The sequence below is a fragment of the Gymnodraco acuticeps genome, unplaced genomic scaffold, assembly GCF_902827175.1.
Source record: "Gymnodraco acuticeps unplaced genomic scaffold, fGymAcu1.1, whole genome shotgun sequence".
Classification (NCBI taxonomy): Eukaryota; Metazoa; Chordata; class Actinopteri; order Perciformes; family Bathydraconidae; genus Gymnodraco; species Gymnodraco acuticeps.
Genome location: NW_022989768.1, coordinates 374,620 through 401,645, shown reverse-complemented (window position 1 = coordinate 401,645; position 27,026 = coordinate 374,620). Strand labels below are relative to the sequence as shown.

The 27,026-nt window shown below is 40.3% G+C and overlaps 1 protein-coding gene across 6 annotated transcripts in view; it reads right to left on the bottom strand.

The window, feature by feature from the left end:
- LOC117548077 (protocadherin-9) overlaps positions 1-27,026 on the bottom strand; it is a 213,989-nt gene that overhangs the window by 137,201 nt on the left and 49,762 nt on the right. For 4 of the 6 annotated variants that reach the window (XM_034219077.1, XM_034219095.1, XM_034219116.1 and 1 more), the window contains exon 3: positions 8,222-8,323. The exons of the other annotated variants lie outside the window; for them this stretch is intronic. In XM_034219077.1, coding sequence (XP_034074968.1) covers positions 8,222-8,323 — 102 coding nt within the window. The remainder of the gene's footprint in view (positions 1-8,221; positions 8,324-27,026) is intronic. 6 annotated transcript variants of the gene reach the window in all.

The window sequence follows — 27,026 nt, the reverse complement described above, 5'->3', positions numbered from 1 at the left end:
AAGAAGGGGATGAGCAGACTCTATTTTCTGAGGAAGCTGATCCTTCAACGTGTGCAGCAAGATGCTGGAGATCTTCTGCCAGTCTATTGTGGCTGCAGTTTGCTGGGGGGGGGGGGGGGCAGCATAAGAGCTGGTGACACCAGCAGGATCAATAAACTGATCAGGAAAGCTGGGTCTGTCATCGGCATCAAGCTGGACCCCTTTGAAGCTGTGCTGGAGAGGGAGGACACTGAACAGGCTGTTGTCCATCATGGATAACCCCACCCATCCTCTCCACCTGCAGCTGGACAGTCAACGGAGCTCCTTCTCCAACAGACTGCTGCAGCTCCGCTGTCACAAGGACCGATACAGGAACACATTCCTGCCCACTGCAATAACTCTGTACAATAAATCACCTCTGGCTGGAAGAGAACTCTCTGCTCCATAGTTTCTCTTGTAATAAAACCACGTTGTACATTTTACACATATAATCTGTTCAATATTTAATATTTAATATTCCATATGTCATATTGATGTATATATATATTTGTATATATAATATATACATGTATATTTTCTATTTCAACATGTATATTTTTTATTTTATTTTATTTTCTTTCTATTCTTGTTTATTTGTAGTTTTTGTTTTATTGTAAAATGCCTTGTCTTTTATGTTGCTGCAACAAAAACAATTTCCAAAATTGGGATCAATAAAGTACCATCTTATCTTATATTGTTATTTATATTGTCCTTGGAACCATAAACATATAAACAGTACAATGGTGCAAATTATCATGTTCTTAAAAGGACTTACATTTCAATGTTTGCGCTGTTTCTAAGGTTTACCTCAAACAACAATATTGTTAACTATTTGCTCTTTTTGATTACTTAACTAATAGAAGGACACAATCATAGAGCTTCAATTGAAAATGATATACGGCTTTTTCACAGGCTGTGCAAAAAGACTACACTGACTCCCTGCAGTGTAACACCATCACACTACATTGCAAATGTAAGAAACCTTTTGAAGAAGTATTAGGGATTCAACCATGCTGGTATTTATGGGGATTTGATTTGGCGATACTGACCCCGAACACGACATGCAATGTTTTGAACCCTTAATAAATCACTTGATTTATAACCAAAATTCATCCTACTCAAATTGTTGTCTGCACTATAAAGACAGAGTGCATGCTGCAAAGCAAATAAGGAGAGCCTTCTGGCAAAGAGCTTTAGAAAGTGGGTGACAAGGAGCATGACTTCCTCTTTTCAATTATAAGACAGTGTTGGTGATGAAAATACAGGAAATAATGGATTAAATATAGTAATTTAGTATTCAGCAGAATTGTCAGCTAAAGCGCTATTCCTCAAGTAGTTCAGTAAAATGGAAGGCTTTGGGTCATTCCTCTTCATCTTCTTTGTCCATGTGTTCACTGAAGTCTAGGCTGTACTTAATGAAAAACGTATGTCTTACCAATGTTTTTCCAAAACTTTACTGAGAAAGGCTATGAGGTAAACAAGGTAGCACTGTTGTTATTTCTCAGTATACTGTATCTATGAAGAAAACAGCCACACTGCCAAATCATTAAAATGTTTAAAAGCACAGATATGTTCTGAAACTCAACAACTGTTTCTCAAAGCTTATTTTAGGATGCCTGATCTAATGACACCTTTCAGCTGCAGTTGCAGGCTATACATTCCTAAATGAATTGGCTGAGACACAGAGGGTAAAACAAGTCTGCAACTATTATGTAGTAAAGGTCACTGATAATTAGGGACACTAATTAATATGTGACCCTGCTGTCTGGCGGACCTGCTGTCTACCTGCACCATGTTAATCATTTTAATGTATACAATATTCTCTCCTCCTCTCTCTCTTTGTCATACACATGTCACACCCATATGGGGAGAGAGTGAGGAAAGAGAGAGAAATACAATACAGTGGCTACACACAGCAAATAAGATTTTCATACATGATTGTATGACTAAAGAGACTCAAAGACATCATTGCTATTTCTAGATTATTTTCCTCACATTTTCTCCTCTGCCTCCCGCCTCACTCTCTCCATGTTGTATTCACAGAAGCGTATCCCTATCCAAGAACCTGGCCCTCCTCACTAATGTTCCTCCTTGTCAGAGACAAAGGGATTTTTAAGACTCGAGGATTTGGCAGGCTCTACCCCACTTGCAGGCAATATTTCAACCCATCCATCTAGCCTAGGATAATAGAGTGTCCTTGCCTTTCAACGCCTGGAGGAGTGACCAGTTATCACAAGCCACCAGCTCCGTTTGTTAATAAAACAGGGGATGGGAGGATTGGGTTGAAGAGGAGGATACAAAGAAACATGGAAGCAAGGCTAGAGGAAAAATGGGTGCAGTTTTTCTGACCGACACATTGCGAAGGTGAAGTTGATCACGGTCAGCGGTCAGTTAGCAAGCTGGCAGGTGTTCTCTTTTAACATCTTAGCTGTGGATTGTGTGAATGTAAATGTAGCCCCATCAAATCTCTCTTCCGACCATGGAGAGGGGAGGAGAAGTGAGGAGATGAGAAGAATTGGAGTGGAGAGGTGGGGCACAGAGTGTTAGGCTGATCTAGCTAATGGCTAAACTGACCTTCAGAGAAAGTCGAACAGTAAGAAGAGTAAGTAGTGTGTCATACAAAGCCACTGCGGCTAAATCCAGGTCGTTGCCATTACTCTTGACTTCACTCCTGCCTTATGATTTTAGTCAGGGAGCTTGGTTTCCTCTCTTTGATGAAAATGTATCCTTAATAATAAAATATATAATTGTGTTTAAGTACCACCAGTTTAAAATATATGATATTAATGTTATAATAATGCTTGCACTACTAAGTCCTGACATTTTAGCAAGCTTTCATTTTAATCACCACATTATCTGCTGTCTTATTGGCCCCTGGTGCAATATAATAAAGGTCTTTAGCGCCCAGTCAGTCCGAACACAGGTTTACAATAAAGCAGTATTATTAAAAAAAACGTATCACATGTATGTGTGGCCTACCCAGCTGCTGATAGAGAACAGTGAAAGTATTGAAGGATCAAACACTACATCTGTCTGTCTCCAGTAACTACCACAATACATAAATCTGTCGGAGCAAGAGTGTGTGAGTCCGCCTTCATGGATTGCATTGATTGCTCAGTGTGTGTTCGTCAACTTGAATCATCCATGTAATATAAGAGGCAACGTAGATCATGAGGGGAAGGGCGAGAGAACGAGGGAGGCTGTGGCTCAGTGGGTTAGTGCGTTGATCTTCGGATCAGGGCCCACTGGTTCCATCCCCGTTGCAGTCAGCATGTCGTTGTGTCCCTGGGCAAGACACTTCACCCCAAATTGCTGCTGTGGGGATTGCCGAAAGTATTGAATGTATGTAAGTCGCTTTGGATAAAACATATAGCGTATAACAAGTGACATGTAATGTAATGTAATGAGTATAACACATAACAAAAAGGAAATGGTGTGTGGTTTTTGTGTTTGAGTTGCAGCACAGGGGGAAATTAAAGGATACAAAAAAAATAGTGCGATGCTATAGCTTGTATAATTTAGAAAGTGATTAATGTAAACACATTTAGCTTTCCCTAGGCAAAAACTATTATAAAAAAATATTTTAGCAAGCTTGTGCCTCACCATAACAGGAAATGACTGTAATGTTTCTCATTACATAGAGAGCATCAGTGATTAAAAAGCATGAAAGCTGACTCAAGCATAGTGTATAGCGACAGTATCATTGTGAGTTTTAGGATAGAGCAGAACTGGTTTCATATAAAATAATATCACCCCCAGCCTTTACTCTGCTATCTGGTTTTATCATATGTTTTACTCTGCGACATAATCTCGGGAAAACACACACACAATGACAACTGCACTTTTCTTTGGATCGCTGTTGAATCTCAACGTTAAAGTTTTCCCGTCAACAAAGCCTTTAAAACATGCAGCAGCTTACAAATCTGGACAAAAAAGCTTTGTTGCAGAAAATCACATTCGTGTACAAAGGCTGCCGGGTCTGGAATGGCGATTTATTTTATACTTCATTCACAGAAGGCCATTCAAAATGTTAAAAAAGGCGTGTTGCATACTGAGCTGCAAGGCACCAATCTGAGTAAGGGACATGTCTTGGTATAAAGAAACACAAAAAAACGTTTCTGAAAGATCCACTGTTGGTAAATAAAAAATATCATGTGACAATCTGTTTTCTTTCATTTATTGTTAATCATTTTATTATAGGACTTCAAACTGGTTTTAATTATAACTTTTATTTTTCTAAATAGTAACAGTTATTGGTAAAGAGCAAAATGATTATCTGGGAAAAAAACATCACAAAAACTAAATGCTGCTACTACTTCTGGTTCCAAAGCTTCATATCCGAATCCCAATGGACATGACAACTATTTTAAGAAATCACAACACAAGGAAGCCTGTCAAACCAAACTCTATGACTAATACAGGCCCTATGTGCCAATCACTAGCAAGATGCTACATGTAGATATGTGATGAAGCAAATATGGCCTTTTAGCATTTGACACATTGACCTCTAATTATGTTAAACACTAGAAAACATGTCCATAATGCATAAGATGTTCCTTTTCAAACTGACAACATCATACTGGTTTCCCATTTAGTTGCATTGTATTGCATGATAATGCCCACACTTGGCCAACATTTTTGAAACACCATAGTTGCACTTCTTTATGTTGCTTATTTTGTTAAAAATAAAACAGCAGAATGGTTTGACACACAAATCTAAATCTGAAATTCCTGTAAGAAAATATATTTTTTGAAATGTGGCTTATTCACTGCAGTGAAGTTTTAAATGTGTTTAGTAGGAAGTTGTATTACTAGCTTTTTACTGGTATTACTTACTTATAACATTTCCAAACCCCATTACATCTCCTATGGTAAATGGACTGTACTTATATGGCGCACTATCAGGTCTTTCAAAAGCGATTTACATACTACGAGTCATTCATCCATTCACAGTTTATTCATGCGGAGCAGTACCACATGCTCTATCATTTATACACATTCACACACCCTGGCCATCGGGCACAATCAGGGTTAAGGATACATCGACATGTTGTCGTTGTTCTCTGCACAGGCTGGGATCGAACCCACAACCTTCTAGTTATATGACTTAAGACTCCATCAAAGTGTAAAGTAATGATATATTTCCCTCTAAACTAAAATACCTGCTTTAGTCCTGAAAAGGCCGAACATTAATAATTGTTAAGGTCACACTTCCAGTATTACAAACTGTTGATTGTTTATTAGCAAAAAAAAAAGGGGCATACCAAAAAACGACTTGCAACATGCTATGAAAATAGAATAGAGCGTTGTTAAAGTGCATCTGTGCCCCTTGAAACCAAAAGTCGGTCACGTCTGCCTTACTTTTTTTAACACAAAATAGATGAGCGTATGTTAAATTTGTCTTCCTGAATTGTCATGTAATTGTATTTGACATTGCGAATAAAAAACCGGAATGTCATGTATCACAGTTTATTTTATTGGCATACAGAAAATCCTCGTGGGCATAGAGCTTTGATTGTTTTGGATCTGCCGCACGCCAATCATTTTATACATTTGGAAACTCCAGTGTTCCAGACACTGGTAATAAATATACATGGCAGTACATATATTGATCTCTGCAAGTCTGGGGACCACAGAGTGAAAAACTCACAATACATCAGTGGGTCATATGCAGTCTACAAGGTGACTTTTTCCAGTGTCTTAATGTATTCATCCTGACGCAAAACAAATGCTCTGGGGGATGCAATCTGTTGTGTTTACATGGTAAACTTCTGTTCCAATTCACACGATGTTGCATAAGGTAAAACAATTAATGAAAGGAAGGTGTGGACTCAGCCCAGAATCATTTCAGCCAGCTGTGCCTTTTCAAGTAAGATCTCGCTACTTAAACACCTCCTCCCTCACCATACAACAACTCCCTGATGCAATTTGAATAACAGAGGAAAGGAAAATTATCGAACGCCAATACAATGAAGCTGTCTGGTAACTTACTAGGGCTGCTGAGTGGGGGCACTGTGGCCATCTTGCTTTGAGGCGATAATGAGAGTCATCATTCCCTCTTGGGGTAGAAGAAAGGGGCCTCCTCTGTGGTGTTGGTGTGTGAGCATGTTCGTGTATGTGTGTGAGTGCCCACATGCATGTGTTTGTCTTTGAGCTTCTTTAGTCCAGGGAGGCCCAATAAGCAAACAGCAAAGAGCTTTAACGAAGCCGGGGAGATCTAGCGTTGAATGCAGCTTGGGAAAGATCTCTGTGTAATGGTGCTCATTAAATCAGGCCAAAGTCTAAATATTGACTTTGTAAGCTTGCTGGAGACAAAAAACATAGACTGTCCCATATATCATATTACAGCCCCCTTAACCATTTATATTGGGGAATATGTGTCAGACTTATAAAATAAAGTTCTCTCAGTAAAGCTAAAGAAAAGAAAGGATCTTTCTGATATCAAGCGGTGTTACCAACACACTGCAAATATACACTTTATATGTTTATTTAAATTACAAGTGGGGTTTACATTTTCAGGAAATCGCACAAATTCAGAAAAAAATTCTACAAGCAGCTTTGTGGACATTAAAGGAGTTCCTATGGGACACCTGGGACATGTACAGTACATGTTGTGCTGCTCCATCTCTAGGCCTTCAATAAACATTCTGATATATTGTCTAGGACTGGAGGGATAAATAAAGCAGAGGCTTATTACAGAGTAACAATACGGTATGATTGTGCAGCCCTGGCATTCACTTTGTGCCCAATATACGTAAAGTTGTAAGTTTAACATAGTTAAACATGGCCTGAGGACAGTATAATGTGATTGTGTGGAGGGGCAGGAGAATATGGCAGACAGAGGTGAAATGGCATTGAGTGCTCACAGCCATGGGCTGATTAAACAAGGGATGGGGTATTCAAACATGGCAGTCGATTTATTTCAAAGAAATCTGCTCAGCAAGCACGTACACAAGAAGAAGTTTTGCTTTTCTACACATGTACATTAGAGTCTTTCTCTAGGTCTATGTACATGTAGACCAGCCCAACTTAAGGGAGTTTGGGGAGGAAGGACCTCACTTACATGTGTTTACATTGGGTCTATACCTCTGTATTGTTAGCATTTGCATTCTGCTCATGGTGGACCCACGGGAGCACAACAGGTGATGAATGATTAATGCGGTGAAATCTGAGACTACAACTAATGAGAATATAACTACAAGACAATGATTTGGAAAGGCGGTCGTTATTAAACAGTTTTCTGTGTATGCCATTATTAAACAACACAACTATATCAAATCTAAAATACCCTCACTCTTTTAAACGTGTTTTTACATCTTTAAGATAAAGTAATATGAGAGGTTAAGGATATTAGCCCTTATGTATTCTATATGTCACAATCCCTCAGCTGTAGTTTACACAACAAAAACATGGGGGCGGCAGAACTATAAAAAAATACTTTATATGTAGAGACAAACATGGCTGAAACAGAAAGGCTCTATTGACAACACCCTAATACTGTCAATACCGCTATGGATTTACAAATGTCTGAGCAAAAACATTAAACTCAGACAGATAAATCTCAAAAAGTTGGATAGATGGATTGCAATAGATTAAACACTGTCATTCCATCAAAATGAAAGGGCAAAAATACAACTAGGTATTGTTTACAAATGAAGTACAATATGGTGAGACTGCTAGTTTAAGAAACCCTCCCAGTGTTGATATAGTGGATAACAGAGAGTAAGAAAAACTGACATCATTAAGATTCATCAGTGTGCAAGCAAAGCAACACGGCAAACCTCCTTCAAACCCCAGATGACTATCAAGCAGTGTGTTTTCTAAGCATGATATAATGAGACAAATATGCATTACTCAAGTAAAAATGGCATGAATATTAGCGTCACATTAGGCCTCGTATTTAATGATGTTGTAAGTACAATAAGTCACAGTAACTAAGAGCTAGAATTTAAAGATTGTACAGGGAATAAGGAAAACATGGAGAAAGCAGAGCATGTTTCAGTGTGTACAGAAGCATGCCTTAGCATATGGAGTCATAAATAAGTAAATTATACTGAATCTAACAAATTATAATTGAGCTTAACATGCCATTGCGTGGGGTGGTGAAATAAAATGACTGTAAAACAGAATTGAGTTTAAGTAAAGACTTGTGTAAAGTGAACTATGGTGATATTTTGGTGAAAATGGGACGATTTGTACTCACTAAAGGGGTGCAAGGGGTCCAATATTCAGGGTTCAGCTCAGCTCGCGGACGGAGGTCCAGATACTCAGGGTTCAGTTCAGTTCGGGCACGAGTTAATGTTCCCTTTATAGAAGATTGAAAAAAAGTCTGTTAGAATTGCTTGTTTAGCTTTGGTTTGTTAAAAAAGGCTCATCAGTTTTAAGAGCTCACAAACCAAATATATGTCACTCCGTAGTAAAGGAAAGTAAAAAAGTTAAATGCTTTTTATTTGAAATCATCGTTTGTTTTACTGCCCTCAAATAAGGTTGACTCTACTGTCTTTACTGTCTTTCCAATGAATAAAGATAAACCATTAGCAAAAAATCATTATATATAATGACTATTCACAGCAGAGCAATAAAAACAAGCCCATTCAACATTCCCCAACACATTTCCAAGGAGAATTCCTGTAAAATGAAAAAGCAAATTATATTTCAAATGAGGTAAGAATCCACTTTTCCATTGCTGAGGCCCCATGGCCTAAGTGACAGGCCAGTAGACTGAATCTGCTGGGCCCCATGAGGTCTATGATGTATACTGTAATTATCTGCTGATTCTCAAAATGGCTGTGTGTAATGAGGCTATGCTGCATGAAGCCCCAGGCATAAATCACTGTCTTTAACTGACTTCCGGATGACCAACAACAACACAGAGCAGAAAGAAGAGAAGGAAGGGGTTATTTCGCAGCAGCACTATATAGCATCCAACGTGTGCTTATCAGCAGAGGCCACATTGTTCGCCAAACTTGCTTACTTAAGACACTTTTCTGTCTCCTAAATATAGTCGACTCACTTGCACTTTCTCTTAGCTATTTATCTGTTTACAGCTTGGCTTCCAATATATTAACTGCTAGCAGCTTTATTTAGATATGCAACACAGGTGGAGACTTTTTATTGATGCTGTGTTAGGCTCAGCTATGTTGAATGGCAATGTGCCAATCACTCTGTCAGACTGTCATTGGCATGAAACTGTTTCCATCGTCTGACTCACAAACATAAACAAATAAACAGCTAACACTCCCAGTAGTATAATAATAATAAGTATAATCAAGGTCAAATTGTTCATTCTTTGGTTTAACATTATTGTCAACCAAGGAGGAGTTTATTGCTTTGTATCTTACTGTACCTTATATCTTTGTTTAATGAAATAATAGAGGTTAGTTCTGGAACTTTGATTAGGAAATCCAAACAGCCCTGTAGTGAAGGTTTTTTAATTGTAATAAAAACAATTGAGCACCAACACCATGACAAAATCGTGTGAATGCAATTTAATCCTTGTTTCTTTGTTTAAGTTGCTATTATTCTGGTGGGAAACGGAGTTGTGTTGATTTAAAGCTGGTGTTACTTTAACTTCAAGTGTTAAATTCTAACATTTATATAATATGTGCTAAGACAACTTTTCTCACAACAGTTTCCCCACACAAATCCTTCCAATTATTGGTAAAAGATGAGTAAAATAGGTAAAGGAAAAGGTGTAGAGCAATTCTCAGAACCCTTATCTCATTATATACATGTACATCTTCGTAATATATTCTACTTGTCTGTCACTCTAATTAATGGCAGTCCTTCTCCGTAAATTGCTCAGAATGCAAGATTATTTATTACTACCCGCCATTCATCACCAGCAGGATAAGTGACAGAAAGTGGGGAAGTGAGAGTTTGTAACATTATAATTGATCATTTTTCAGTCTACAACGTCAGAGTGATCCTGTTAAATCCTTGGTTGCAGTATGTGAAACCGTCAAGATGATAACAAAAATAAGTTGCATTATAAAACTTAGATTGACTTAGTGCTGACAGTGACATGAGAGCTTACTATACTCCCCATTAGCTGAAATGGCAAAAGTAGAACGTTTGGATTGAAATGCTGCCGCAAAGATAAACACATAAATAAAGTAATTGTAGCCCAAACAAATACGTTTATATTTGATATATACTGCTTCCCATGCTGCCTCCTCATTTACCTGAAATCAACATTATAATTGATATTTCATTTGAAATGTCACCAAGGTATTAGCCTGACACAGATATAATGTAAAGTTCTATCCAAGACAAACTGATAAATTGTTGCGTAGGTGATTTGGTCGTTTGGGGGTCAAATTGATTTAGTTTCTAATTTAATTGAAGCAATAGAGAGGCTGAAGGGACTGCTTATGGTGGCATGACTGATGGAGAGTCACACATCGAAAGTACTCTAGAAATGTACTGTGCCTTTGAGGGGACTGTTGCATTACAAATGGAAAGCAAAATGAGAACAAAATTAAACCAGAAACTCATCATAATGCAGTCTCAGCAGCCTGCGGCAACTGACTTTTGTTGTTTTGTAGCACTAGGCTTGTTGCTCATCCATGCAAGAGTGGAATAGGGTTGAGAAATTCATTTTCAGATGGTGTGGGGGGGACTGGCATCCATCATGACCAGTTGCAACACAACAGCCGGACAAAACCCCACTCCCAAAAATAAACTGATCTGTTCTGAAGATGCAGCTTCATGACTGCGAATATGGCAACCTATACTCGTGTGGGAGGATAGAAAGTAACACGTTTGCCTACTATATTGTTCATGTCCCAGAAAAACAGTAGCTCAATTCAACAACAGGTCAAATTATAATAGAAAAAGACCCGGTGGTGGACCCGTAGTGGAGGGCGGAGATAGTTCAACCCGGAGAGACGTGATGTAAGAATTACATATTTATTGTTTACACGTCATATGAATGAAATGATTGCCATGATAGTACAAACAGGAGAATGTAATGGTGTTTGGCGATTAGGCCCCCGGTTTGCAGGATAATCATTCAGGAGGGAAAGCACCGCTCCGATGAAATCCCCGGGGTCTAGACACTGGTGGTGGTGATGAGTAGGTGAGACCAGTCTGAAGGAGGAAGGTTTAGCTTTGTCCTGAAGGAGACGGGAGGCGAGAGGGGTGGAGGCGGGTTGCGTGTGATCATCTGCAATGACAACTGACAGGGAGGAAGAGCAGGTATTTAAGGCATTTAGCATGTGCAGCGATTGGCTGCTGAGGCGTGACGCCCTCATATTTAATGAGGGGGGAAGGGAGCCATAGAGTGACGTGTGAGTGACTCGAGTTAGGTCTTCCTTATTGAACTTGCGCTAAAGCTTTCATTTCAACCCGGAGAGACGTGATGTAAGAATTACATATTTATTGTTTACACGTCATATGAATGAAATGATTGCCATGATAGTACAACAGGAGAATGTAATGGTGTTTGGCGATTAGGCCCCCGGTTTGCAGGATAATCATTCAGGAGGGAAAGCACCGCTCCGATGAAATCCCCAAAACCAGTGAAGTATGAATACTGAGATGAACTGAGTTGCTTACCTTGTGGGGTGACTGGTGATCTGGGGAGGAGAGATAATAGATTAACACGTATATGAGCGACACTGTGCCGGAATCACTGCCGGAGCTTACTGGTCATGCTGAGACTCTGACTGCCGAAATCAGTGCCGGTCTTATCTGAAAACGACCTGCGGGTCGCATGCCTGGCCAGCAGGGCTTGACTACGCCGAGGAGCGAGCGGTTTCGTTTTGTAACGGTGGCCCAACGTCCACGACACCGAAGTGTACGGTAGCCTTCCGCTACGACACCGAAGTGTACGGTGGCCTTCCGCCACGCCTGACTTCGCAGGCTATATATATATATTTCTCTTTATTCTTTTTCCTTTGTTTTGTAACTGACACCGAAGTGTACGGTGGCCTTCCGCCACGCCTGACTTCGCAGGTTATATATATATATATATATATCTTTTCTTTACTCTTTCCTTGTTTTGTAACTGACACCGAAGTGTACGGTAGCCTTCCGCTACGACACCGAAGTGTACGGTGGCCTTCCGCCACGCCTGACTTCGCAGGCTATATATATATATTTTTTCTTTATTTCTTTTTCCTTTGTTTTGTAACTGACACCGAAGTGTACGGTGGCCTTCCGCCACGCCTGACTTCGCAGGTTATATATATTTTCTTTACTCTTTCCTTTGTTTTGTAACTGACACCGAAGTGTACGGTAGCCTTCCGCTACGACACCGAAGTGTACGGTGGCCTTCCGCCACGCCTGACTTCGCAGGCTATATATATATATATATTTTTTTTTTTTCTTTATTTCTTTTTCCTTTGTTTTGTAACTGACACCGAAGTGTACGGTGGCCTTCCGCCACGCCTGACTACGCAGGTTATATATATGTATCTTTTTTCTTTACTCTTTGTTTTGTAACTGACACCGAAGTGTACGGTAGCCTTCCGCTACGACACCGAAGTGTACGGTGGCCTTCCGCCACGCCTGACTTCGCAGGCTATATATATATATATATATATATATATTTTTCTTTATTTCCTTTGTTTTGTAACTGACACCGGAGTGTACGGTGGCCCGAGTCCGCGCGGACTGCAGGAAATACATTTTACACTGATGCGTTTGAGCAAGGCCTGGGAATGAAATACCTGTGTGCCGGAGATGAAGCCCGTTACCTGTAGTTGCGGCGTGAGACGAGACATTATTCCCTGTGGGCGGGGCCCGCGGAATTAGGACAGGAATGCAGTTTTGAATATCGGGAACCTTAGTGAGACATGTATACTTGTGAATGTGTTTGAGCCACCACCAGTTATATGTATAACTACCATAGTTAGGGTCTGAGAGATCTTTGGGAAGCCCGTACGGCGCTGATGTCCGGACGAATGAAGGTTGTGAAGGCGGAGGAGGACCACCGTCTTGAGGTAGAAATTGACGGGGCCATGACCCTGCGAACCACTCTCCCTGGAAGAAACCCCCCAAAACCCATGGATGGGCGGCATCCGTGAAGACCTCATTGAGTCAGAGGAACGCACGAGGCCATCGTAGAATAAAGTAATTCCGTTCCAGTGGGCGAGCAGGAGGGACCAGAAACCGAAGGTCTGAGCGGCAGCCTTCGTCTAAGAAAACGCAGTCATGGAGGTTGTCGACCGCTGATGCTGCGTCCAGGAGGCGGGAGATGAACGAGCGCCCCTGGGGGATGACGTGCATGGCGAAGTTGAGGTGTCCGAGAAGGGAGAGCAACTGTTGTTTTGTGATAACTTGTTGCTCGCAGTATGACTTGGTGATGTCCTGGATGCGCTGCGATTTGTCGGAGGGGAGAGACGCCTTCATGTCTATGGAGTCGAGGATGATGCCTAAGAACTCTAAGCGTGTGACGGGACCTAACGTTTTCTCTTTGGAGAGAGGGACACCTCACTCCTGAAGCAGTGTTTAAGCTTGGCCAGTGAGATCCCTGAGCTGTCCTGTGGCGGGTTTATGGGGAGGAAGTCGTCCGGTAGGTGAAGGACGGAGGGGATTCTGACGATGTTCAGCAGGATCCAATGGAGCGCTTCCGAGAAGGAATTGAAGATGCAGGGGCTGCTTCTGCACCCGAAGGTCGTGCGAACGCGAAGATAGAGTTTGGACTCCCACTTAATACCGAACAAGTTCCACTGAGACGGATGAATGGGGATGATTTGAAGGCATCGGTAATGTCCGCTTTGGAGAGCCGAGCTCCGTGCCCTGTGAACTTGATCATCTTTATTGCATTATCCACTGAGGCATGGTGAAGGGAGAACTGATCTGGAGGGATGATGCTATTGACGCTGCAGAATGGGCCGGAGCAGGGAGCGGACAGATCGAAAATCAGCCTTTTATTTACGTGTGGCTATTCCGATGGGATATGAACAGAACACTGAGAAGGGGGAGGAGCTAAAAAGACCGATTATATATCCTTTGAGAAGTTCTTTGTCGATGAGCTGGGAAACTATGTTGGGTTCTTTAGCGGCTGTAAGTTTCTTGCTACGAAAGTCACTGTGGGAGATGGGAGGACTCCTACCCTGAAGCCTTGGGAGAGCCCTGACGGGAGATAGTCAACGAACACGGAATCTGTAGATAGCGCAGCTGCTAGCTGAGGGATGTTAATGGGAGTGGAGGGGTGATATTCCAGAATGTTTTTTTTTTTTATGTTTCTGGCGCAGAGCCACTGTGACGGCCCGTCTACACGGTGGCGTGCGTTACAGATTCCGACGCTTCTGCCCATTCACTTTGAATGGGGTGACGTCACTTTTAGTAGAACTGTATTTTGGGAAGCGACGTGGAGCGTTTGCTGGCGTTGCTCGCTTCAAAAAGTTGAGCAATGTTCAACTTTTGGCGCCTCGGCAGGAGCGTCAGCCAATGAAGTCCCGTTTATGCAAATCTGCCGGTACAAGCGCTAGCCAATCAGACCGCGTGTATGTTGGGAGAGACTACGCAGGTAATTCCTCATATTCCAAAAATGTGAGGGAAAATTCATTATAGCGGTAGTGAATCACCCGGTGCTGTATGATCAGACTCTGTTCATCTACCGGGATACAAACCAGAGGAGCGAGGCATGGAGGGAGGAGGCAGGGACAGTGGGTGAAACTGGTAGGTTTTCGCCTGTTGGGGATTTTTTTTTCCTTTCCAGTTTACTTAGTTTTAACATTGCTATTGCTTTGTGTGTCGGGGGCAAGAGATTCATGTGATTGGTTGTTGCTGCTGTGCGGACCGTAGCGTAGGCGGAAATTTACTTTAGGGTGGGCCTGTAAAAATATAGGGTGGGCCAGATTTTCTTCTGCGCATCGGAAACTAACCACGATCCCGCCGGTACCGGTGGCAGATTACTTTTAGAATACTTCCTTTCCTCTTCTTTTTCTTCTTTCCTCCTCTTCTTTTTATCTTTTCTCCTTTTCCTCTTCTTTCTATCTTTTCCTTTCTTCTTTCTCTTTAGAATACTTTCTTTTCCATAACAGATGGGTATGTTTTGGTGAACGGGAGACAAGTATTTTACTGTTTTAATGGCTTATGAAGAGCACGAACACGACATTTTAGTGTCATTCTTGACAGCTCTCTCATCTGCACCGTACATAAAAAGAAAAACTCACCCAGACTGCATTCTTTGTACTGTCTTAAAACCTTTCCTTGGAAAAGTGTATGCATTGTAAGGTGTCCTTGGGTGCTTTGAAAGGCGCCCCTAAATAGAATACATTATCATTATTATTTATTATCTGAAACGATGTAATCACTTTTAAAACTTTTCCCAGTTACTTGCCCCATGCATTCGGCAGCAGCAGGCCATTCAGTTAGATTTGATCCCGTTATGAATGTCATAATTTCGACAATACATAAATGCTACATAAACGTTATCTTCCACGTTTTATCTAAACATCTCCGTTTCTACCTTCCAATATGTTTTGAAAGAGAACTCTCTCTCTCTCTCTCTCATCTGCGTGCGGGGCGGGGCCTCACGGACACGCTACATCTCTCGCTCGCAGATACGCTGCATCGCTGTGCACACGGTTCTGCCGGTAATGAATATTACATTGTGAGGAAACTTTCCACCAATAATTCCAATAAGTATTCACTTCAGGTTTACGAAAGTAACTGCACTCAGTTTACTCGTTTTTTCAAATGTAACGCCAGCTGAATGTACTGATTTTTTTTTTTATTTTTTTTTCTTTCTTTTTCTTCCGATTACGTAACACCGTTACATGTATTCCGTTACGACCCAACCCTGTGTAAGGGTCGAGTGCAAACGTTTTCGTTAAAAACTAGTACCTGAGTGCAACGGAAGTTGAAGCTCCTGTGGCGGAGTCTTCCAGAGCCTGGAGGCGAGCATCGATAGCTATCATGGAGCTAGCCAGGGATTGCAGGGAGCCGGCCGCGCTACTCTCCATAGGGGTGTGTGACGCTCCCGGACTGGCGAGCCTGAGAAGGGGTGGATTTTTTGGAGGGGGACGGGATCCTGGAGGGCTCGACTTCCTGCCCTTTTTTTACCTCCGCGGCTGCGGCCTCGTCCTGCTCTCTGGGAAGCTGGCTGGAGCTGCTGCCCCGGACTGGGGAGCTACGCTGGAGACCTGGTCCGAGAGCTATCGCCGCTGAGAGAGAGTGAGGCCTGGGGCTGTGGGAAAGCCCTGCTGCAGGAGCCGGGCGATGAGGAAGTCTTCCTCTGTTGATAAGCCGCTGTGGGGAGCCGAACCGGGATCGGAGACTTCCAGAGAAGGTTCGTGTTCCGAATTGTCCGAGTTGGACATCTTGAGCTAGTTGTTTCTTACGGTTTTTCTCACGAGAAGCAGTATTGTATTGCAACTACCATTGCGTGTGATCATCTGCAATGACAACTGACAGGGAGGAAGAGCAGGTATTTAAGGCATTTAGCATGTGCAGCGATTGGCTGCTGAGGCGTGACGCCCTCATATTTAATGAGGGGGGAAGGGAGCCATAGAGTGACGTGTGAGTGACTCGAGTTAGGTCTTCCTTATTGAACTTGCGCTAAAGCTTTCATGAGGCATCCACCAGCCATTTCCTGACATCTTCAGAGGGTGCTGACACTTCTACGTTTCTCATTTCACACCTGCTAGTGCACAATCTTTGCTGGATGGCAGTGCCTCAAACACATTTATGAATAAATACAAAAAGACATTTCAATTTTTTTGGACAAGACCTGTTACAAGAAAATCTTTTATACCTGCCTCACATGTGCAAGGTTAGCATTAAATAAGCAATAGACTATTCTTTTACAGGGATAGCACACATGGATAGACAATGTTTTTCATGTCTAAGGGCAATTTAGCATTTGCAGTTAAGCTAAACTGCTAGTCATTAAAGTGTGGTAGGAAAGTGGAGCACGTGAAATGTACACTAATTCAAACACAGAATCACAGTGCTGTGAATTTACAGTTCTAATCATCATGCCACCTTCCTACGTACTGCGCCCGATCCTTTGAAATCAAACATAGTACATTTCATAGTGATTCATCACATAAAAAAGACAAATAAAACTCTTCACAACCATGTGGCATTGTCAGCAAAAAGCTCAGTCATGTGCCATCGTGAAATTAGAGCCCTGGGTGTTTTTGAAAAATGCAGTCTAGTTTTTACCTCTGTGTGTAAAACATGTTTTCATGAGATCTACATGTTGTTCGTATAGAGCGCAAATGCACTCACTGCTTTGGACAACCCGTCTTGTGAATTAAAGTATACCTTTAAGTAATGGTTCTATTGATAAGCCAAAGTAAATTAACTTCTACGATGAACGTAAAAAGCTATGTATAACAGCATAGTCCAGAAAGTCTCCATGGGACTTTAAAGCTACTCTGTTGAACTTGTCTGTATTCTAGGGGCTGAGAAGATGAGTTTCATTAGGGGGATAAAACACACTTTAATCAGCTTTACCATTAGTGTAGCCCTGCCAAGCCCTCCCAGACACAGCAGACCTTTAGCTCTGTTTAATTACCTTAGAGATACCACTGTATGCACTCTTCCTTGACATCACAGGACAACATTCGTTTCTCTAAATGTTGTGTATGTAACGAAAGAACATGATGTTTATCTTGTGACTGGTGGTTAGACTCCGGAGGGAAAAACAATGCTGTATTATGTGGATGACTCATCTCAGCTCTTTGATCATTATCTATTTACTTAGCCATTCATTTATTTGTTAAGCAACTAATCACATCAATATATTAACACAATTAGTAAGTTATGATGTAAAATCTTAATTACTTTGTTTTTCATTAAATTAATTTCAGGTTTGCGATTATAAAACGGTAGGACGGAGAGAATACTGAGTAGAGTCTTCTGACAAAGTGATGTACACCAATGACCATATTCCACTTATAGTAGTGTTAATAGTTAACACTTAAAGCACAGTAAAATCAATCACAGCATCATCTGACTTGTCTCTGAAAAGTGCCCAACATGGGTTCATATATTAAGGCAATAACTGCCTAGTGCTGGCGGGCTGTCTCCTTCACAGCAGTCAGCTGACTTACAGCAGAGCCTTGGTAATACCAAATGAGCCCATAAAGAGGTCCTGTGTGGGGGAATCTTCATCTGGACGAAAATAATGTACAACAGATGTTCAGTGGAGGATTGTGTAGTTTGAATGGAAGCAAAGGAAAAGTGCTCAATGCAAACTAAAATGAAATGCAGGGGAAGGAAATTGGTGATGATTAGAAAATGAGAGCGCACAAGAGGGTGCTACTAACTTATTTATATTAAGCTGTTGAGATGGCTGGGTGAGAAAATCTCTGATTATTATTCTTTGATTTGTAAAGCTATGCTGCGCTTGGCCTTTCCTTTGGTGGCGGCATTAAACTTTATGTTTATGGGTCCCAGTGTTAAGCCCATTTCCACGCTCCCCATTCCACACACTAAGTATTGACATTTCATTTAAGTTGACGACAGTGAGGACGGTATTTTATGATAGAAATGTAATGGAAATGCAGCGCGTATAGCTGTAAAAAATATCACCCGATCACGAGGACATCTTTGCATCGTTGCAGAGTTAAGAGGGTATGCATGATGCACCTCTGCTTTGTTGAGAAAGAACAAAGAGAGAGGAATTAATCTCAGCCCTCCGCCCCTCCACTCCCTCTGCTGCATTAAAACACATACAATGAGAATATTCTCTAATGAAAAGCCTACACAGTGGATGTGTGCGTGCCTTCAAAAATATATATAATGTTTGATATGATAATTAATAACACAAGTTTAAAAGTGCCCCTGCTACATGCAAATTAGCACAGACAGAATGTCTAAAGTGTGTTTGGAGACGGGGAAAAAATAAATGTAATACTGTGGAATGTTAACATGGTTATTCAATGAAGGTGCTTTGTGAGCGAATGGAAAACAAATTAGGTTAAAGTCTTGTGACAAGATAAATAAAGCCGTGATCAATTAAGTGGTTGAAAAAGACGGCCATCCAGCACTCAATAGGGGCAGTCTTGCTGTTACAGTTCCATTCTTGAGCCACAGAGAAGCATTGATTCCCCCTGGCACCCTGTCCTTGTCATTACAGTCGATGCCGAGGCCAGCCCAAACCATTCTCAACCACCGCTAATGGCTTCAAGGAATTCAGCCGGGCTTGTGGGATAATTCTAATAAGCAGATGTTATGAATTAAGGAGGGCAGGGACGTGAAGTCAGAATGCTGCAGGTCGTCCAGAGAACACCGCAGATGCAGTAACAAACCAATTCCCCGTCATTACTGCACAGTCGGATGTTCTTCTGTTCTAAGATGCTGGGATCAGATTGAGGTAACAGAGATGTCAGATATGCTGAGGAAACAAGTTGCAATAGTTATAATTGGACAACAATTGAACAAACATTTCATCTGTTTTAAACTGTTTATTAAAAACCATGTGACTTGACCATGTCAAGTTCAGTGAGAAAAGTTTTTTTGTTTCTCTTTTTTTCACCCTTCCCCTTCATTTATTCTGTAAGAGACCCTTTCAACCTCATAGTGCAGGAATGCATCTCACTGGGGTCTTGTCTGTGCTTCTGGCCTCAGAATACTGCTACCAAGGGAGTTTTCCCAAAGGAGTCATGTACAAAAGGAGAAGAAAGTTGTTGCAGAGCAGCACTTTTCCCTGTGATCAGCATGATTTTTAGTGGTCAGTCTGTTGTGTACTTTCCTGACCTTCCTTTTCCTTAACAGACAGTACTTCTTGCTCTCTCCTCCAGGGAGAACTGTATCTTAATCAATAAACTCTCCATGTGCAGTTTAAAATGTTAAATGTTTTGACTGGAATTGTATTGTCTAGTTGTGAGTGCAATAACAATGCTTTATTTATCTTAATCAACTGGTATATTGCCATGGAAGTTATTTATTAAAACCTTTAATAGTATATGTCCTTGTCGTGCTGTCACACTAACATTGCCAGTGTTGTTGTTAGTGAAACGATGCCCAGATTTTATTTATTGGCTCCTTTTGCCTGTATCAGATAGGACAGCTATAGATAGATAGAAGAGACAGATGGGAGGACATTTACTATAGCAAAGGGCCGAGGGATGGATTAAAAATCAAAAATATTAAAAAAATATATGATTTAATAATACTTACAAAAAAATTCAAAAAGATCAATATAAACAAGAAGGCAAGATGAAGAGAGAGAGGGATTTAAACATAACACTGTCTTTCTTTGTAAGAGAAGCAAGTGACATCTGTTTTAAACAGCTCCATCCTTACACAACACAGACATTTTCTATCTGTCTCCCGTATGTCTCTATCTGTCTGCGTCTGTCTTTGTTTCTCCATCTAGTCACAAGTTCTTTGTTCATTCTGGAACTGCTGCTCTGCTTCAAAAGAGCTCGGCGAATTGAAGAAGCAGTTGCAGCAAAAGTGCTGCGTTTAAGTCAACTGAGCATTCCCCCTTGAGGCCAAGCAATGCTTTCACCCATATAAGTCCAATTTACAAGGAATATGTCCACCTTCAGAACCACTCTACCCCACCCTATTAAATATAACACTGGACAATGAAGGGTAGCGTAGCTGTAAGAATGTAAAGTAGCCTAAATCCATGGTATCCAATTTGTGATTGTAGGTTACAAAGCAAATGGCTTTTGCCTACCATTCCAACCCAGTCTCACAGCATTTCGTGTTATAGTCACTACATTTAATCTATTGATTCGTGTTCACCAACACGATTTTCCACTTTTTTTTCCGTGTCACACAGAACGATTTTAAAAGCAATGTATTTCTATTGGTAGTATGTTTCGTGCCTGCAGCACGTATTTGTGTCCGTTCGGGTCTTGGAAGACCGTAAGCTGTGGGGTTCATAAAAACATCTTCTTACTCAATATCAAGCCACGATTATTGTTTTTATTTTAAATCGTATAATGTTGGACTTTTTTTGTCGTCTGTGAGGAAAATAAATGGGGCTCAGTGCCTCAGAATACTGATCACTGTATTTTTTTTAATCTTTTTTTTCTTCTAATTTGTTATTATTTTCTAAATAACACACTGTTATTTACTCACCAATAACACACAATTATCCTTGTTTTTATTTATTGGTTTAATTCCATAATCTCTGGCTTTTTTGGTGTCCGTCAGGAACTGAATTTCAAAATAAAAATAACCGGAAACAGACGTAGGCCTATAAGGGACATTTCGAGCATCATTGCGATACACAGCCAATGAACTGATTATCCAAGATCCTCAGCTATGGTTTAAGCTCGCTGATTGGATGTTTTAGCCGCAATGCATGTAGGGATATGGTGTTAATGCGATATTAAATCCGAAAAACATTTCTGAGTTTAGGATGGCCGAAGACACTACACTACCCATAATCCCCAGCTATCGTTTAGGACTACTGTCCCCGTGATTAATCTTCAAGCTCTGGGATTGGATGTTGGAGTGGCAGTGAGCCAAGGTTACGGCGAGCGTCAAACAGCTTTTTGAAATGGAACGAAACCACGCCAGAATATCCAAAACTGGAATTGAACGCCCCCCCCAGAACTACACATGCTGGCTATTGTGTTTCGCAAAATGTTCTATGGGACGTCTCTACTGAACGTTTTCGTTTTTCCCACAATTAGAAGTTGCCAGTATTAAACACATTGGTGTTATCAAATGTAAAACATATAATTAATAAATGGGTGAAAATCGCTTGTGTCCATAATGCGCAGCACTAATATATACCCACATGACAGCTCATTGTTACTTTGTAATTCTACTCCACTACAATTCAGAGGTTAACCTGGTATTTTTACTCCACTACATTTATTTGAGTTACTTTGCAGATTCTGATTAATGATGTGAAATATAAACAACCCTTAAATCAGACTTTAGTTACACCTGAGTAAAATGCAGGGAAGGTGATTGTCAAGTGCCAACAATCAGGAGAGATATTTGATAGTTGGTGCTTGAGAAGACTAAACATGTATCTGCAATTGACATGAATGGAAACGAGTAATAAAGTATAGTCATTACTCGTTATTCTCTACTAATAGTTAATTAAAGACTGTATATTATGGCTATTTTGCACATCCCTTTCATGATTTCAAGATTTTCTAAGGTTTATTGACATATCATATACACAACTATGGTGTAGTTATGCAATTAATGAAAAACTTGGGTCACAGGTTCCTCAACAGTACATTACAAGACATCTATCATTATGTGTGTATACCTCCACCATTAAACTGTCATATTCTGCACATTTCTTATACTATCTACATACATAAGAGTATAATTAATGTGTATAATATCAGTTAAAATAAGTGCTTAAACATAGTTAACATTGCAGGAAAGCATTATATTAGACGGTAAGTACTTTGTCAGGCTTAATATTTATCTTGTGATACCCCCAAAGCTTTTTTCTTATTTAAAAGAAGACCTTAATCTAAAGTATTATTTAATGTTTAAATAAAGGTTAATTCGTTTTTCTGTTTTGCACAAAGATTAATATCTTTGTACACCCTGCACTAAACTGTTTTACTGTAGAGATCACTTATAGTATCTTCTTGATTTTTTATATTCTATATTTCTATCATTGACCTTCTACTTTCCCCCTATGAAAGTATACTCTTAATATTTTTTTAATCAAATATAACACATAACAACAATAATTCAATAACGTGCTTTAACCACTAGGCGGTGCACACAAGGTACACACAGCCATAATAACTTTGTATTATTAGTGTAGGACACTTATGTATGTACAACATCTGAAGATGTGTAGTTTTATTCATGCTTTCACATCATTTTACAGCATATTGCTATACTATTTCAGACTCAGTATTTACATTCTTATATTCAAAGGAAATCAGTAATATCTTTAAAAACTACAAGTCCTTTTCTATCAGCTGTGCACCGTTATGGTATAAATATAACCTATCTACCAATTGGATCAAATGTAAAAGTCAGCCGAATTAGTGTTGATACTACACGGAGACGTATTGTGTGAAGAGATTGAAGATGTTGTTTAATTGTTGATATATTTATGATCCACGTCAAGTATTCAGTTTCGGCGGCATTTCTTCCAGTTTTTCCAAAGGTCTTCTCATCAGGGCTTTATAAATAAAGAACTACGGCAGATCTGTAATATGTAGTGCTGTCAAAATTATCGCGTTAACGGCGGTAATTAATTTTTTGAATTAATTGCGTTAAAATATTTAACGCATTTAACGCATGTGCAGAATGGCCCGCCCCATACGTGCCACCAGTGGCAGCGCCAGGGTATGGCTGGGGTAGGCTACACCCATACCAAGAAATGGCTTAGCCCCACCATGAAAAATGATGTTAAAGGAAGCAAAATAAAGTCTGCCAACTCGCGCGGAGTAAATTGCACAGACAGCAGTTAGTAAGATTGATTTCAGTAGCCACGGTTTTGAAAACTTTTGTCACGTAGTGATCGTCTTCTCAATAGAACATCTTTGATAACGGCGTGGTGTTGTTGCAGGAAGTCCCGACGGAGAATACTTTTGCTGTAGTACAGGGGTGCACATAACTGGTACGCAGGTTATGTGCGTAATCTCTCTGAAATGCGTACCGTCACTTGTGTCACAAAGCGCATTTGCGTACCGACGTACCTGTGAAGCTTTTCCAGAAGGCGGTTAGATCACCGGACGACAGAGTCGGTCTCCGTGTGCACAGACAGGGCTGCTGTTAACGTCGGTCTGTACAACGGAATTGTGCCAAAACTACGCCAACCGGCTACGGAGGGAGACTCCCCCCCCCCCCCCCCCCCCCCCCCCCCCCCCCCCCCCCCCCCCCCCCCCCCTTCACTGGAGAACTGCGCTAAAACAGCTGATCACAACGTTCACACTCTGTGGTCACGAAGTACTCCACTAGCCACCCCCCCCGACTTTCCTGAAGTACTCCCCCGTTGATTGAAATCAACACGTAATGAATTAAGACCCCACGGTTTGATGATTGATAGGTGTGTGGGTTGTCTTTCATTTTGACACGCAGAAAAATGTTATAATAAACATAGATACTGTATGTTAAATGGATATATCCGCCTTCTTTCATTTATCTTTCCATTCCCACAACAATATGCATAAATAAATGGCATATTTTGGACATAGTTCGAATGGTGATTAATCATGATTAATTAATTTTTAAGCTGTGATTAATCTGATTAAAAATGTTAATCGTTTGATAGCCCTAGTAATATGTAATGCAGCCGAACCGTGTATTACAATGCCGTTATGTGATGACTTTCAAAGAGAAAAGCAAGAACACTCGGAATAAAGTATTATTTTCTTTTTTTTTAAAAGTTTTTCAGATTTAATATCGCATTAACACCATATCTCTACATGCATTGCGGCTAAAACATCCAATCAGCGAGCTTAAACCATAGCTGAGGATTTTGGGTAATCAGTTCAGTGGCTGTGTATCGCAATGATGCTACGTCTGTTTCCGGTTATTTTTATTTTGAAATTCAGTTCCTGACGGACGCCAAAAAAGCCAGAGATTATGGAATTAAACAAATAAATAAAAACAAGGATAATTGTGTGTTATTGGTGAGTAAATAACAGTGTGTTATTTAGAAAAGAATAACAAATTAGAAGGAAAAAAAGATTTAAAAAAATACAGATTTCAGTATTCTGAGGCTCCATTTCTTTTCCTCACAGATGACAAAAAAAGTCCAACATTATACGATTTAAAATAAAAACAATAATCGTGGCTTGATATTGAGTAAGAACATGTTTTTATGAACCCTACAGCTTACGGTCTTCCAAGACCCGAACGGACAAAAATACGTGCTGCAGGCACGAAACATACTACCAATAGAAATACATTGCTTTTAAAATCGTTCTGTGTGACACGGAAAAAAAAGTGGAAAATCGTGTTGGTGAACACGAATCAATAGATTAAATGTCGTGACAATAACACAAAATGCCGTGAGACTGGGTTGGCCATTCTGCGTAAGCTATATGAGAGACATTATTCTCTAACCTCCTGCACTGATTGAATTCCATTGCTTCCTCCCTGGATTCTTACATTTTAGGAAAATACTGACTCACAATATTGAATACCGTACAGCCTTCAGGTAGGACACAGTGTACATGGAAACTGCATGGCATCTTCTCTTTTGCTGAGCCAACTTTTGGAATTTATAGCAACACTAGCAAGAGAGCAGGGCTCCAAGGATGGCATTGTAGGTTCAAACCATTTTAATCCGGTTGGAAGTAAGGAGCAGCAGAACCTTCACTGTGTGTGCAGCTAAAGGGCTTTAAAACCCTCAACTTAGTGCTAAAAAGATAAGCTAATTAAACTGATAAAACATAAAAAGACTCCACTGTTAATCTCGTGCAACTTTTTGAAAATGTATTTACATAATGTGTCTTGAACTACTTATTCATTACACATATCATAATGTCTAGCAAGAACATGCATTGAACCGAACAGACTGTAATCTGTGAACGAAATGTTCCACAATGCTCCGAAGGTTGTTCTTTCGACAGCTAACAGTAAACAGCTGAAGCCTGGAGAAAGCAGCTGAAGTCTTTGTACTTATCAGTAGCCAGCTGTGCCTGTGAACATCTCTGTGAAATAATGTGTGCATTACTGGAGTGGATGTATAAAATGTTGCACATGTACATAACAGTCTTACTGTATATCCCTTACAAACAGGAGTAGCCGCTATGCAGTCCCTGAACTCCAGCCGTGTGAGCTCCCCCTGACTTTCTGCAAAGGCTTGTCACTCCTATTAATGTTCTCCTCTGTCCCCCTCTCCAATAATAACTGTACTAAATCTTGAAATGTTAAAAATATCACTGTGAAATTCGCTACTGGAAGCAGTTGTTTTGTTCACAGTTTGTTTTTTCTTCTGTTTCCAGACACTAGCAGTCACAGTTGGGTGCCAAAAAGTAAAGCGAGTAACCACATGGCTCAAACAAAAGCCTTACGATAAGACAATGATAGTCGATATAAAAATCATCAAGTGGTTAAAAAGATGCGTAGATGTCAGTGAGTATGTCAAATGCTGTTTGAGAATGTTTATGTTTCAGAGTATAAGCTGACACAGTGAGACAAGTCCTATATCTGTCAGCACTTTATTTTAGTCTTTTTAAATGTGTTTGTTGGGTGTGGGACTCTTCTGTTCTTTAATGGCTAAGTCCTTAAGACTTTTTCAGTGAATTTAACAGAGAAGCCAAAAGTCTTGATGGTCACATACAGTATGAGGTTGTTTCTGCTCTAATGAGAAAGCCCATGGCAGTAAAATACTGTACGCACTGAACATTTTACTCAAAAAAGGTTTTAATTCACAATCGCTGATCAAAACATCCTATTTCTGTATATTTGCCAACAAAATCTATATTTGTATAGGGTTTATTAAATGACAATATGTTTTCAAGATGTTTAATTTGCCTAGAGATGTGTCACCTGATTATAATTATTGCCAGCAGTGTTTCACTTCATCAAGCTGAAGCTGCAAACCCTTTTTCAATCAGTACTACAATTATTCTGAGAACACAAAACCTGCAGCTCCTTTCTCTCCAAGGGTCAGGTGAAATGTTTATCTGTGCAGAGGATTGTATTTATTATTTTTTAATATCTTGAAACAAAACAAAGCTTCACGCCTCGGTGAAAATGATTGGAGAGTATAGCTTCATATGTTTGTTGGTCTTCATAAAATATATTGTCTGTATGTTCACCAGAAAGCCTGATTGCCTACCGGTGAGAAATAATTATTGGATGCCATAGGAACATTTGCAAAAGTTATCCAGATTGGACCATTACTCTCATTTTGGGTTTGTAATGTGTTTGTTGTTTTGCTTCAAGGTACATTTAGAGGAATACGGTATGGGCTCAGAACAGTCTCATAATACACACATGCGCACAGAAGGATTCACACTTGTATTTCATGATCCGCAAAAGGATTCACACTTGTATTTCCGGATCCACACTTGTGTTTTTCAATGCACACACAAATGTATTCCGTTTCATATACATGTAAATAAAATCCAAATACAGAAAAAAGTTTTACATGTGTATTTTTGATTTGTTTTCCGTTTAAAACCTCTGAACCT